Here is a 13,523-nt window from a genome sequence, read left to right as displayed (position 1 = left end):
AGATGAGGTGTCATCTGGCCTGTGCTCTCTCTGTGAATTGCCTTTCACCAAAGCAGAATAAATCATTCATGCAAATCTGAAAAGCAATTTCTGCATCATTCATATTGTGGAAGTTTCTCTGTAGGACTATTAAAGAGAGATTCTGAGCTGGTTTGGTCTGAAAAATCAGATTTTTAATTAAAAAAAAAAAGAAAAAAAAAAATCCATGGAAAATATCCCCTTATGCATATGTATGATGTGTGTGATTTTATCTGTACGTGTATGTGTATAACAATCCCTCAAGATCAAGATCATACTTTTGGGCTCAATATCATCCATTTTTTATCCAAACTGTAACATTATACTAGGGAAGGAAAGGATTCTCAACTGGTATAGACCGACAGTTGTGTTTGAAAGAAATCGATTGGAGAGTGAGTTTTGCTTGGTTACCTGAATTCTCCAGATCTTTATAGGCTTCTGTCCAGGACTTGGCCATGTTCGCTAGTGTGTACTCCATGATCTGGATGTCGGTGATGGGGCAGTTGCACTGCGGGAATTCCTCCGCACACTGACAGCCGCACTGGCTGTTCCGGCAGATGTACTCCCCCTCGCCATTGCACATGATGTAACTCAAGGCAGACTGGACAAACTTCTCCTGTAGGTACTGGGGGAAGATGATCTGGAGACCTGGTAGAGAAGCGAGAGGCAGGGATGTAGAAAGAAAAAGTGAAGAGGTCATTTCAGGTATCCGTTCTTCTGTTCAGAACCTGTTTCATTAACAGCTTAGGAAAGTGATGCTAAGGAATTAAAAGCTGTTGGGAGACTTCTCTCAGAGCTGTCACAGGTAAGGAAAATGGTGTAGAAAATATATGCCTCAGGTGCAAGCAGGGATTAGCTGGGATCAGATACCCAGTTTTACCCCTTCTTCCCAGTCCTGGATCCCAGTACAGTACACAAAGCATCTGAGTGCAAAGCCTCCCTTACTGCTAGGTGTTGTTTTTTTTCATACAACCGAGTGTTAGCTCATAAATGATGAGCAGTACACTGTTCTGAGCTGTTTTAGGAGAGACTAAATAGGTTTGGTAGCACAGAAACAAGAAAACTATGCACTGAAAAAGAAAAGAACAGAATACAGAAGAAAGGAGAATAATATGGGGAGGGATTTCTAAAAGACCCTTGCAGAGTTAAGTGCTCAGCTCCCACAGCATAAATACAGGAGCTGGGTACCTGAGTCTTTCCAGCTCACTCCCTGCTAGGAGGGCTACTTGCCAAATCCTATAAAAGTGCAAATGGATTTAGTGCCAACGATTTCAGTGGTGCTCTGAAGGTTTACATTAGCTGAGAGATCAATCCCCAGGTCTCTTTCTCCATAGCGAGTGTTTGTGTATCCATCCATCTGTGCAGGCACAAGTGTAGGTGGATGCTTGCTCAGGTACCCGAGGACATAACCGTTTCCCTGTTTGCCCTGTGCATAATGTACATGTTTTCCCATCCTCTCCTCCTCCAGCCTCCGTCTCTGGCCCCCCTACAGACAGCCGTGGGCCCTTGGGGATGTGCAGCTGTTTCCTTGCAGCGGGGCGCTCCGCTTGTCAGCCTCGGTCAGCGTCTGCAGTGCACGAGGCAGAGACAACGACCACGACGAGCCAACCCGCCACAGCAAGCCTGGCCCGTTCACCTCCCTCCTAAACGGCCCGGGGATTTTGGAGAGGCAGAGAGAGGAGTTTATGGCTTGAACAGCAGCGCTGAACTTCAGTGCAATGAAGGCGCGCGGGTCAATTACCCATCTGTTTGTGTTTCTGCGGCACTGAATTACAGGATCTGTTGCTGACAGCTCATTGGAGTGGAATGAAAATAAGACAATAATTCAGAGGATGAGAGCATGCAGAAAGGGCAGGAGGTGCCGTGGTGCCTTTCAGGAGTTCAGGCCCATTTCCCTGACGGGGCACGTTCACCTCAGGCAAGAGCGGTGCCCCAGGGGACCCGGCTTCCCCTTCGCTTTTTTTTTCAGAGAAACACCTTGTCCTTGATGAGGTCCCTCCGGAAGGCCAGGCCTGAGGGGATCAGAGGGTGGTGAAGACTCAGGGGCTTCCCTCTCCTCTCCCCTCCTGCTCCGGGAGCACTGTGCCTGGTGGCAGCGAGCAGCCCCCTTCTCTGACCTAATTTGCAGCCAAGAACAGAGCAGTGTCTGCCACCAAACAGGATGAGCGCAGGGTTCAGCTGGAGAAGGCACTTGGGACACTTGCACAAGGAGGGATTTTCAGGCCTGGTGGCTGGAGGCACTGAGGCTGTGTAGTTCCTGATTTCTGTGGTGCTGTTGTGGGAAAAGGAGGGCTGGGCATCCCTGCATATATGGCAGAACTAGTCTGAGAAGGATCAAGGCAACAGCAGCATTCTGAGGTCCCTTTGGCCTTTCCTGAGATGTTTCTCTGTAAGCACCATACCTTTCTTCTTTCTTTCTCTTGCCTTCAGGATGGAGTGAAACTCAGAGTTTTCTAGGGCTTTATCTGAAGCTAAAAGCACAGATGGATGTGGTTCCTTTTCAAACCTTCACTCTGACATTGAGGGTAAGCCTACCTCCAGGGCCCAGGCCTGGAGGATGTGAAGAAAGTGCCGAGCTGATGGGGAACTGACACCTACAGACAGAGCCTGGGATGCCTGAAGGCTGCGGTACTCCCTGAGTTCAACACACTGGAGACGGGGCTGGCCTCCTTGCTGTGCACTGACCCTGTTTATTCATGGTCCGAGTCCCATGAATAAATCTTTCTGCTCTCTGCTTCATGGAGGAGCAACCTGCCCTGGCCCCAGCCTTTGAATATGAAGCCCAAATGCCCAGAGGCTCTTCAGCTCACCGTGTTTTCTTCTTTGAATTTTAACTTGGATGACAGCACCTACATGCTGCCTGGTCCCAGCCACAAATGGCACTGGCTTTGGATTTATTTTGTTTCATTTTATTTGAGTGGAAAGGGGTGAAAAAGCAACTAAAGACACAGGAAAAGCACTTCCATTGGAAAGGGTGCATGCTGTGTGCTCCAGCACATGCAGAAATATGAATACCCTGTAGTCTCCAAAACAAAACATGGTCCTGTTGTACACTGCGGAGTGTCTCAATTGGATGCTTGTTTTGTGTTTTTGTTTTTGTCCATGAAAGTCATGGTTTCTAAAATACTTTTCCAAGATAACCGTCTGTAATAAGAAATAATTTCACGTTCACATGACAGCATAAATGACCCTTCATTTAAGAGACAATCAGACCCCCTGTACACTTAGTACCAATTCAACAACACTTATATAAATACTTAACTTTAATCAGGTAAGCAGTTCTACTGAAATCTGTGCAGTTAATTTTAGCATTTAACAAGCAGCACATATTCAAATATGTGCTGAGACCAGGAACACAAGTGACATGCAAATCCAGCTACTTGTCAAAATATGCATGTGCCTACACCCAACACAGAACCCTAATTTTAAATCTGAAAATGTGCCGTAGGTATTGCACGTTATTCAGAGATCCTCCAGCCAAAAATTTCCTTGCAGAAGAAATCAGTGTTAGGTTACTGAAATACAGCCGTGCATTTTCACATTTGTACATTGACACATACATAAATACCCACACATCTATCACCATCTCCAGACACAGGCAGACTTATATCAATGTTTTTGTATTGAGCACCCTTGCGACCAAATCCTAGCAAGATACTTCACAAGTACTGGGACAGTAGCATCTCACCCAGTCCTTGTACTCTCCTCGATCATTTTCATGTCATTCTGCACCATGCACAGAAATATTGCTGACATTGAGTTGATTTCAGCTGTCAGCAAAGTACCCGTGTGTCAGGTACAGCCATTTTTAACGTAAGCTTTAGAAACATGAAGTAGTAAGAAGGCTGTACTGTTGGAAACCACAGTTCTGGGTGCTTCTGTTGCCACCTGTGAAGCAGGAAAGCTGCTGTCCAAAGGACTGTCACAGCCTGCAGAGCAGCTTGTAGCCAGCCATGCTAGCCAGGAAGCCTTGCTGCCCTAATAAAACACCCCGTGGAGCTGTTTCATTCTCTAAGAATTTTCTTTCACTATTACAAACATAAAAAGAAGTTCCTATTTAATCCTTCAACATTGTCTACGGACAGACCTCATCCTAGCAGCCAAGCAGGGAGTTGACATGGCCTTAAAGTCTGTGACAGTGGTTCAAAATCATGGGGTGAACACCACAATCCCAGCCAGGGTGCAAAAGGACTTGGCTCCTTCCTCCACAGTAGCCTCCAGAGCTGACAGTACACGAGAAAGACGTGTGCTGGTGACCAGTGTTAGGGAGAATATCTTAGTTTTGAAGGTAACTTACTGATCGAAGGGAGAATTCGGCCACTGTGAAGTGTAAAGGTCCTCTTTAAAAATTACGAAGTGCCAGGTTTGGCTTAGCAACCTGCAAGCAGAATATCTAACAAGGGTACATGTCCTTAACTCAACTAGAAAAACTATTAGAGAGAGATGTTTGGCTTTGGACTGTATATAAAAGGCTTCCTGCATTAAAAGTGGTAAATTTTCCCAGCTCTAAATTAGAGCTATTTAAAACATTTTCCATAGAAGAGTTATCTGTTGAAAATGCAGTTTCACTGAAGCATTTTGTGAGAACATGTTGACTTCTAAAGCACTTTTGACAGGGAAAGGTCTAAATGTATTTTTCATACTTCCTCATTTTGTTTCACTGAAAAGCTGAAATGTTTTGTGTTGTCATTACTGCTCTGCCCATCTTGGTGAAGACTTTAATATTAATTGTGATGTGAATTTTAATATTCTATTACCATACTTGATGTAACAAACTACGGATACGCAACATTTCTTGATTAATGTTGCGATGTTTAGAATAGCACAGAAGGACGTTACCTTATTGAAATAGTGCCATGTTGCAATATAGATGTAAATGGTCAGACTGCCCAAGAGGATGCGTCTCTGGAATTTTAATTCCGCGGAACTTTTCAGAAGGTTGTAGGTTGTTTTTGTTTTGTTTTGTTTTGTTTTTTCACTCATATTTTCTAATTTCAGCCCAGGAGTGTTTGCCAGGAACCAGAAATCCCTGTTTCCCACAGGCTGCTGTAGAGTTGTTAGCATCCCCCCCCTCCCCAGGCTCTGATTTACTCCCTGCCCAGGCAGCCCCAGCCAAGGGGGATACAGATGAAGGTACAACTTTGTGCTGGTGTCAGGGATAGGAGGATATGGAGGTGTCAGCGTGTGCAATCACCACTGAGACCCTGGCCCACAGCAGGATGCATCACTGCACAGCCCACCCCATGCACAAGGCAGGGGAGCTGCCTCCAGGCAGTGCTAGGAAGATGGGAAACCTGAGCTCTGTGACAAATAGACATGTATGTAGACCACAATGCAGAGGTCTGATAGAGATGTACATGCATGCTGGACCCACAAGGATGCTGGTTTATGAATTAGTGATGCTGCTTTGTCCATGTAACCACAGGCGTTGAACCTTGCACTTCCAGGTCCACCCCTACATCTCCAGGCTGGCTGACCTTTCTGAACCCTGCTTGCAAGCCTGGCTTGGCTTTGGGTCCAGCCACCACATCTCCTAAAGGGCAGGTCTTTGAAAACATGACTCTCAGGACTGGGCTGCAACAAGCAAGTTCAGAAATAGAAATTCTCCCTGTCACGAAGATGCTGCTCTTTTATTGAGCTGGCCTCGGAGCCAGAGTGACACGAAGGTAGTAACATGGATTTCTGTCAGCAGCTCATGCTTGGCTGCTAATCAGATCGGAGGAGACTCGGTCACAATCCATTACCCACAGCCCTGTGACTAATTCCTAATGAGGCCTCTCAGAGCAGAAGAAGGATCCCGGGTAATTATCCCAAGAACCGCACTCGGGATTTGAAAGAAAACACCCAGGTGTAGCTTTAAAGGTCACTTTGTTCTATTAGGAAGAGCTCTTACCTTCCTTCCTTACATCACCGTCTGCCTTGGATTGGATCTAGCCCCTTTCTGCTCTGGGTTATGCTATGGAAGTCCATGAAACCTGGTTGACCCATGAGGTCCTGCAGCAGCAGCCCTCTGTCTGCTGCTATCGGAAATCACAGCCTCATCCATCTTCCATGCCCCCTCTCTTCTAAAATCCCCCACTTCCTCCCTCTCCTTCCCCCTCCCAGCTATCTTGCTTTTTCTCTTCCCTTTTAGGACCAGATACCCAATAGAGATCTACTGATTTACTTGCTTACCAGTTTGTCTGCCTATAAGTCAAGCAGTCTGTCTATTTAGCTCTTTACCTACTTATCTGATGTGTCATCCTTAGGATTTCATTACCAGCAGCCATCATCACAGTATATAAAAAGTCTCAAAATGTTTATTGTTAATTAGGTAAGTACCAGAATTCAGTGATTTAGACAATCACCGGAATAGTGAAAGCAACCTGCCTATTATTTTTAAAGGCAAATAACAAAAACAATAATAATATATCTGCGACATGACTCAGTAAATGAAACCCAGTTTCTGTGAAACCAAGATTAAAATGGCACTTGCCAAATTATACTCAAAGCGGAAGATGTAATGTAGCCTATTCATCTGAAAAATTAAAATTTGTGCAAGTACAAGGATTCCAGAAATAAAACCATCTGGGCAAATTAGCAATTAAATTCCACATTTCCTTATTTTTTCAAAAACTTGGGAATAACCTTAGTAAATTACATGCCCAGTGAATTTTCTCCTTCTGCTGAAGTTGACTTCTTGCTAACCAGCATGTATTTACTTATTAATTCAGTCATGACCTCTATCTGTTGACTTCTGGACTAGCTCCCCAGCTGGGACCGAAGCCATGGCTTCTAGCCTCCAAATAAAACCTCTGTGACTTTTCTCGAAGATTATGTTCATTAGAGAGTCCCAAAAGCTGATCTGCAAACTTCTTACGCAAATCAGCAATTTGGGAGGGACAAAGAGAGATGTGGGCAGTATGTCCCTTCAATATTAATGGAAAAGGTCACATTTATTTATATTGGTGAATGTATAATACACAGAAATCCACCACAATTCAGTGCAGGGGTGGGAGGGAACCCAGATTCTTCACTCAAGTCCAGTCTGCAGCTCCTTGTGCCTCTAGCTCAGCCCTGCTGAGCCCTAACCCTGCTGTGCTGAGCATCATGTGAAGCCACCAGAAGCCACTGGTCCTCCTTCAGGGAACTTACAATGCAGATGACAATCCAAGCAAATGAGAGGGGAAAAGGTTAGAAAAAGGGCCACCCATCTCTCATCTCATCCCCCTGCTCCATGCCCTCTGTTACCATCTGCCTCCTCCCAGGCCCTACCTTGCAGGTGGAGTTTGCTCTCAGTGCTTTGCAGAAGGACAGAACTCACAGAGTCCAGATTGTCGTAGCTGTTACAGCCCAGGGGGCCAGTCCGAGTTTCTGTTACCTGTAGAGGATGTAGAAAAGAGAGAGGGGAGTGTTCCCATTGGTTAAAGCATCACATCTTCCCCAGCCAAGTTCAGACCCATCTGATGCAACCCAAAATACATCTTATGTAATTGGGGAAAAATGCCCCTCACTGGACAGACATGGCTAATGCTTGGTGCACTCACAAGGTGGGAAAAATACAGTGAATTTTGCCTGCTTTTGTTATGGTTCAACATGTTATTCTGGGCTTGGAAACGGGGTCCTACAGATTGATGTTTTTCATAGAGGATCTCCAATGGAGAGCACCAGAAGCCAGTGGAAGAATTATTCTCTGGCTTCTCTTACCGGGCAGCAAGCTGCAGAGATAGATTGCCAGCCCGCAATGGCACCTAGTGCTCCCACAGCATATGTGCACACCATCCTCGTGCTAAGGATAGATGGAGGCACAGATGACCTGCAGCACTGCCGCTGTGGTTGTTGCTGTTGGTTTCCAACCATGGAGGAGAGCTGCCCTTCCTGAATTCACAAAGGGCGATTATCTGCTGTCACTGTTTCAATATCTCAATCTGATTTCCCATCCAGGAGGGAACAGACTCAGCCATGAGACACCACAGAACAATAACAAGAGCTGAAACCTTTCAGAAATGGCTAACAATGATGACTCCATCCACATTGCCTTCCCTGGAGTGAACTCTGCAACAATAAAATCCCTCCCCAGTATAAGATGATTGCTTTCAGAGAAGGCAGCCTTTGTCTGCAGAGCCATTTTCCCTATTTCGTATGCTCTGAGCAGCTCCCCCTCCTTCCTGCTCCAACCCCCAAGCTGTCTCTCAGTCCATTTCATTCCAGATGCCTCAGTAATGCCACACTTATTTTTTCACCTTTTCTTGTAGTGAATTCACCTGAGAGATGTTTAGCTGACTTAGAGCTACAAGATGAAAATACTTCTGGGGTGCATGGGGTTGCCAAGTTCACAGACCTGCCTTTCCCCTCCAATTTCCATTGCTGGTCTGGGTCATTTGTTCCTTCTCTCCCTTCCAGAGGTCACTACCACACACAACGGTATTCTGTCACCTACCCTACAAAACCATCACAATGAATTCCCACATCTTTCCAGACATTACTGGCCCTGGGGAGATCAGTTCTTCTGTAAGGTCCCTACCAGAACAACTCACCCTAGGGAAATCAGTGTGGGAACAGAACAACTTGTCATCAAGAAAGATATTACACTGGACTGGCGAAGCCCTGCCCCAAGTCCCCACATTATTGGCATGGGAATATGATCCTCTTGCTTCCTGGAGCAAGACACGGTACCTTGATTGCTCCGGTAGAGATCTGGATCTCGTGGAGTCTCCTCATGGTGCCATCACGGTCTACGAAGTAGGAGGAAGCAAGCTGGTGCAAGGCTTCCACGCTCTGGGTGGCGTTTCCTGACTTCCTGTCGAGGCGGCTTTTGTCCATGTACATGGTCAAGGCCTCCTCTCCTGCAGCAAAAAGAAAAGGAGCTGTCAATGGGGCCCAGGAGTTTGCCGTGTAGGGTCACCTCAACGGGAACACATGATATTTTATTTTGCACTGAAAGAAAGAAAAATTCAACACTCTCAGATGAATCTACCCTTCCTCATCCGTACTAAGGAGCTAGAATATATGAGCCTCCTTCTCTTTTCAACCAGTAAGGCTAGATCCACCACACTTATAGAGCAGCTCCACTCAAGTCAGTAGATGACGTTTTGGACATTATTAGCTAGTACAGCTTCACCCCAGCTGCTGGAAAGGATTCAGACGATTCAGCCCACTTGAGGAATGCTCTTCTCCGTGAGCAGTACATTTAGAACAATGCACACCTGGCAGGAGCAGATGTCACTCTTATGAAAGTCTCCACCCTGATTTCTAGAAGGAATAAATGATGATTTAAGTTGCAATCAGGACATAGGTACATAGGTGGGTACAGAAGACAAACAAATGCTACTTGTACCTCTTTAGCTTCAGCAGCCATGCAAAAGGGTGAAGGGTGAGTGAAGGGGAGCAAATAAGAAAAGTTAAACCAAGCCCCTTCTCTGCTTGGTTTCCCTTCCTAGAGTCTCATTTAGTGAATCTAAGTGGGGAGTGAAAAACATTGTTCAAGATAAGGAACGATAAGTGAATTTGAGACAGTAAGCACAGAGTCTGAGAGTGAAGCAGTTGGGATCTGTTAGCAGCAGACATCCTGAATATTAGCAGAAACCTGAGTCTAACAAGAGATATATGAAAAGGACACAAAGCTTAGAAGTAATATTTACTTATAAGTTCAATTTGTGCTATGTGATCTAGATTAAAATCTGGTTCATTCTTAACGTGAGGCTGGCATTAAAAGAGTAAAAATGGAGAACACCCTCCTGCATCCTTAACATGTGAAGCTCTGATTTTAATAAATGAAGAGAATAGACACCGAAGGTAGGAATATGCCATTTCTACATAGCCTTCTTAATGAGAAGAATGATTCGTTCTGGTTTGATAGATGTACCACTGATGAATACATTGCCTCTGACAGTGATATTGTGGTCAAAAAAATGCATCACCACTTTTTAGGCCAAGAAATATTTTGCTCCTCAGCATTTTTGTATTTTTTTTTTTTAGTGAACAAGCACTTACTTTTCTTAGAAATTCTAATTAGCTGAAGTAATTTGATTTGCCCAATTTTTTTATTGCCTACGTGAAAACAAAACAAGAAAAACAAAACAAAACAATAAAGCAAAACAACTCAACAAAATCCCCACACAAGCCTGTAATCCCTCCCCCTTCCTTTCCCTGGAAATGTTTCAGCTTTTATCTAGAAGCCAAATGTCTGAAAACAAACCAAAAATATTCTGATTAAAAATCAAAATATTTGTATTGTATTTCAGTTTATTCAAGCAATTGGTACGTTGAGGATTGTGCCTTTGGCTTTGAGATGAAAAATGGAAATTTTGGGTGCAAAGAAGATACCTTTCATCAAAGGAATTGATCAGTTGAAATCTTTTAGTTGGCTTCATAGGAGCTAAGTGGAGAAGCCTGGCATGGAAAACCTTCTGTCTTTAATCTTTTGTAAGAAACAACGTATTATCCTCTGACCACAACCAAAGTTGTAGCAGAAACAGCGTCATCACTATTACTTTCCACAAAAAAAGTTTTCCTTGGAAAATGCCCAGCTCTGATTTCCTTTCTTACTTTTAACATTATTATGCACTGAGTGGCAGCGTACAGAGTCCTTGGCAAGGATCAAAGCTCTGTCACATCCACACACACAGCAGGAAGATGGTTCCTCTCCCGGAGGATTTAAAATCCAAGTATCTGACGAGACACTACAGGTGTATACAACAAACACCAGGAAAGCACGAGGTAATAAGACGGCAGTGATTAGCGTGAGAAGCAGCAGCTACAGCACACCAGATGCCTGGCCGCTGTCAATGCATTTTCAGGTTTCATCGCTGAGGTGAGCTTTCCAGGGGGATTTGAAGGAAGGTCAGACTTTGTGAATTTTCATGAGGCGACTTGTTTGCCACTGAAAGGACAGCCTCGTGGGAGAGTTTTGGGGGAGCGGAGGTTGGATCGGCGTGAAAGTGGTGTACTTTGAGCCCAAAGTGTTGTGTTGCTCAGGGAACATAAGTATTTAGCTGCATGGAGATGCAGCTGATGTAAATGGGGCCAGAATGCCTCCATTTCATGAGGCTGTGAATGAAGAGGGTAGGCCTGGAGTAATTTGCCTGAGCTGCACCTTAGAGGAACCTGTGGGATTCAGGTATCATCAGTTCTGCGATTATACCAGAAGTGGAAAAAACAGCTTTTTTTGGGGAAAAAAAAATATCGTGTCTCCTTCTAATAGCCAAGGCACAAAACTCAAGACCCTTTCAGTGCAGACTGTAGTGAGAGGAACGCTGGGGTCAGAGGTGCCTTGGACAGACAGCAACTGGGAAGCCTGGCTTGAATTGCATCTGGTAGTGACACCGGTTTCAGATCAGCAGGAGATCCACCATTAGCTTTGGGTCCCCAGACAACATGAAGCAGGCAATGAGCCACTGAGACAGCTCCCAGACAGACACAGACACAGACACAGATTTCTAGGTTGGAAGAGACCTCAAGATCATCGAGTCCAACCTCTGACCTAACACTAAGTACTCCACTAAACCATATCACTAAGCTCTACATCTAAACGTCTTTTAAAGACCTCCAGGGATGGCGACTCCACCACCTCCCTGGGCAGCCCGTTCCAATGCTTAATAACCCTTTCGGTAAAGAAGTACTTCCTAACATCCAACCTAAAACTCCCCTGTCGCAACTTTCGCCCATTCCCCCTCGTCCTGTCACCAGGCACGTGGGAGAACAGACCAACCCCCACCTCACTACAGCCTCCTTTAAGGTAACTGTAGAGAGCGATAAGGTCGCCCCTGAGCCTCCTCTTCTCCAGGCTGAACAAGCCCAGCTCCCTCAGCCGCTCCTCGTAAGACTTGTTCTCCAGACCCCTCACCAGCTTGGTCGCCCTTCTCTGGACTCGCTCGAGCACGTCCATGTCCTTCCTGTAGCGAGGGGCCCAAAACTGAACACAGTACTCGAGGTGCGGCCTCACCAGAGCCGAGTACAGGGGGACAATCACCTCCCTAGACCTGCTGGCCACACTGCTTCTTATACAGGCCAGGATGCTGTTGGCCTTCTTGGCCACCTGAGCACACTGCTGGCTCATATTCAGCCGACTATCAACCAATACTCCCAGGTCCTTCTCGGCCAGGCAGCTTTCCAACCACTCATCTCCCAGCCTGTAGCTCTGCTTGGGGTTGTTGCGCCCCAGGTGCAGGACCCGGAACTTGGCCTTGTTGAACTTCATACAGTTGACCTCAGCCCATCGCTCCAGCCTATCCAGATCCTCCTGCAGAGCCTTCCTGCCCTCAAGCAGATCGACACACGCACTTAGCTTGGTGTCATCTGCAAACTTACTGAGGGTGCACTGGACGCCCTCATCCAGATCATCGATAAAGATATTAAAGAGGACCGGCCCCAGTACCGAGCCCTGGGGGACACCACTTGTGACCAGCCTCCAACTGGATTTGACTCCATTCACCACAACTCTCTGGGCCCGGCTATCCAGCCAGTTTCTAACCCAGCGAAGCGTACGCCAGTCCAAGCCCCGAGCAGCCAGTTTCTTGAGGAGAATGTTGTGGGGAACGGTGTCAAAAGCCTTACTGAGGTCAAGGTAAACCACATCCACAGCCCTTCCCTCATCCACCAAGCGCGTCACTTTGTCATAGAAGGAGATCAGGTTCGTCAAGCAGGACCTGCCTTTCATAAACCCATGCTGACTGGGCCTGATCGCCTGCTCGCCCTGCAAGTGCCGCGTGATGACCCTCAAGATAATCTGCTCCATGAGCTTTCCTGGCACTGAGGTCAAACTGACAGGCCTATAGTTCCCCGGGTCTGCCCTCCGGCCCTTCTTATAGATGGGCGTCACATTGGCTAGCCGCCAGTCAACTGGGACCTCCCCCGATAGCCAGGACTGCCGATAAATGATGGAAAGCGGCTCGGCCAGCTCCTCCGCCAGTTCTTTCAGTACCCTCGGGTGCATCCCATCCGGCCCCATCGACTTGCGCACATCCAAGCTCCTTAGCAGGTCGCCAACCATTTCCTCATGAATAGCGAAGGCCACATCCTGCTCCCCATCCCCTTCCGCCAGCTCAGGGCACTGGGTATCCAGAGAACAATCCCAGACATCAGACGAGAGAACCCTGTGCTCTGGGGCAGTGGAGATCAAAGATTTCCCAACAAAAGTCATCACTTTTCCTCCCTGAGGCATCTGGACCCCTCCACTGGGAGGAAGAAAGGAGAGGAAGGTAAAGCCCATGAGATCTGATGCTTTTCCTGAAGGACAAATGCTGTCCCTAGGAGGGAAGGGTGCTGAGCAGAGATAACATTGCTGGAAACCTGTGCTGTGCACACGTGCGCAGACCAGGAAAAGCACTGCATCCCCATGGAGAGTGTATGTGAGCAAGCAACCCTTAGATCAAGAGAGGTTAATAGACTTTTGCTGCATTATTAAGTCTTAATTTCTCATTTATTAAGCGGATGCTATGTTCAAAGTTGTCTTTCCTTCAGGGCTTTCCCTGCAAATTGGCTCTCAGCTCTGTGCGCTCCATCCCAGGGCATGGATGCCCTCAAAA

At 46.4% G+C, this 13,523-nt stretch overlaps 1 protein-coding gene across 1 annotated transcript in view; it reads right to left on the bottom strand.

Annotated features, from left to right (window-relative positions):
* Positions 1-13,523, bottom strand: part of BRINP1 (BMP/retinoic acid inducible neural specific 1) — a 58,590-nt gene that overhangs the window by 12,255 nt on the left and 32,812 nt on the right. The window contains exons 3-5 of the mRNA XM_035555293.1: positions 8,674-8,843; positions 7,273-7,378; positions 430-666 (exon numbers count right to left, since the gene is read on the bottom strand). Coding sequence (XP_035411186.1) covers positions 430-666; positions 7,273-7,378; positions 8,674-8,843 — 513 coding nt within the window. The remainder of the gene's footprint in view (positions 1-429; positions 667-7,272; positions 7,379-8,673; positions 8,844-13,523) is intronic.

The sequence above is a fragment of the Cygnus atratus genome, chromosome 19, assembly GCF_013377495.2.
Source record: "Cygnus atratus isolate AKBS03 ecotype Queensland, Australia chromosome 19, CAtr_DNAZoo_HiC_assembly, whole genome shotgun sequence".
NCBI classification, from domain to species: domain Eukaryota; kingdom Metazoa; phylum Chordata; class Aves; order Anseriformes; family Anatidae; genus Cygnus; species Cygnus atratus.
The sequence above is the reverse complement of the archived record's forward strand: the minus strand, read 5'-3'. Positions and strand labels throughout refer to the sequence as shown.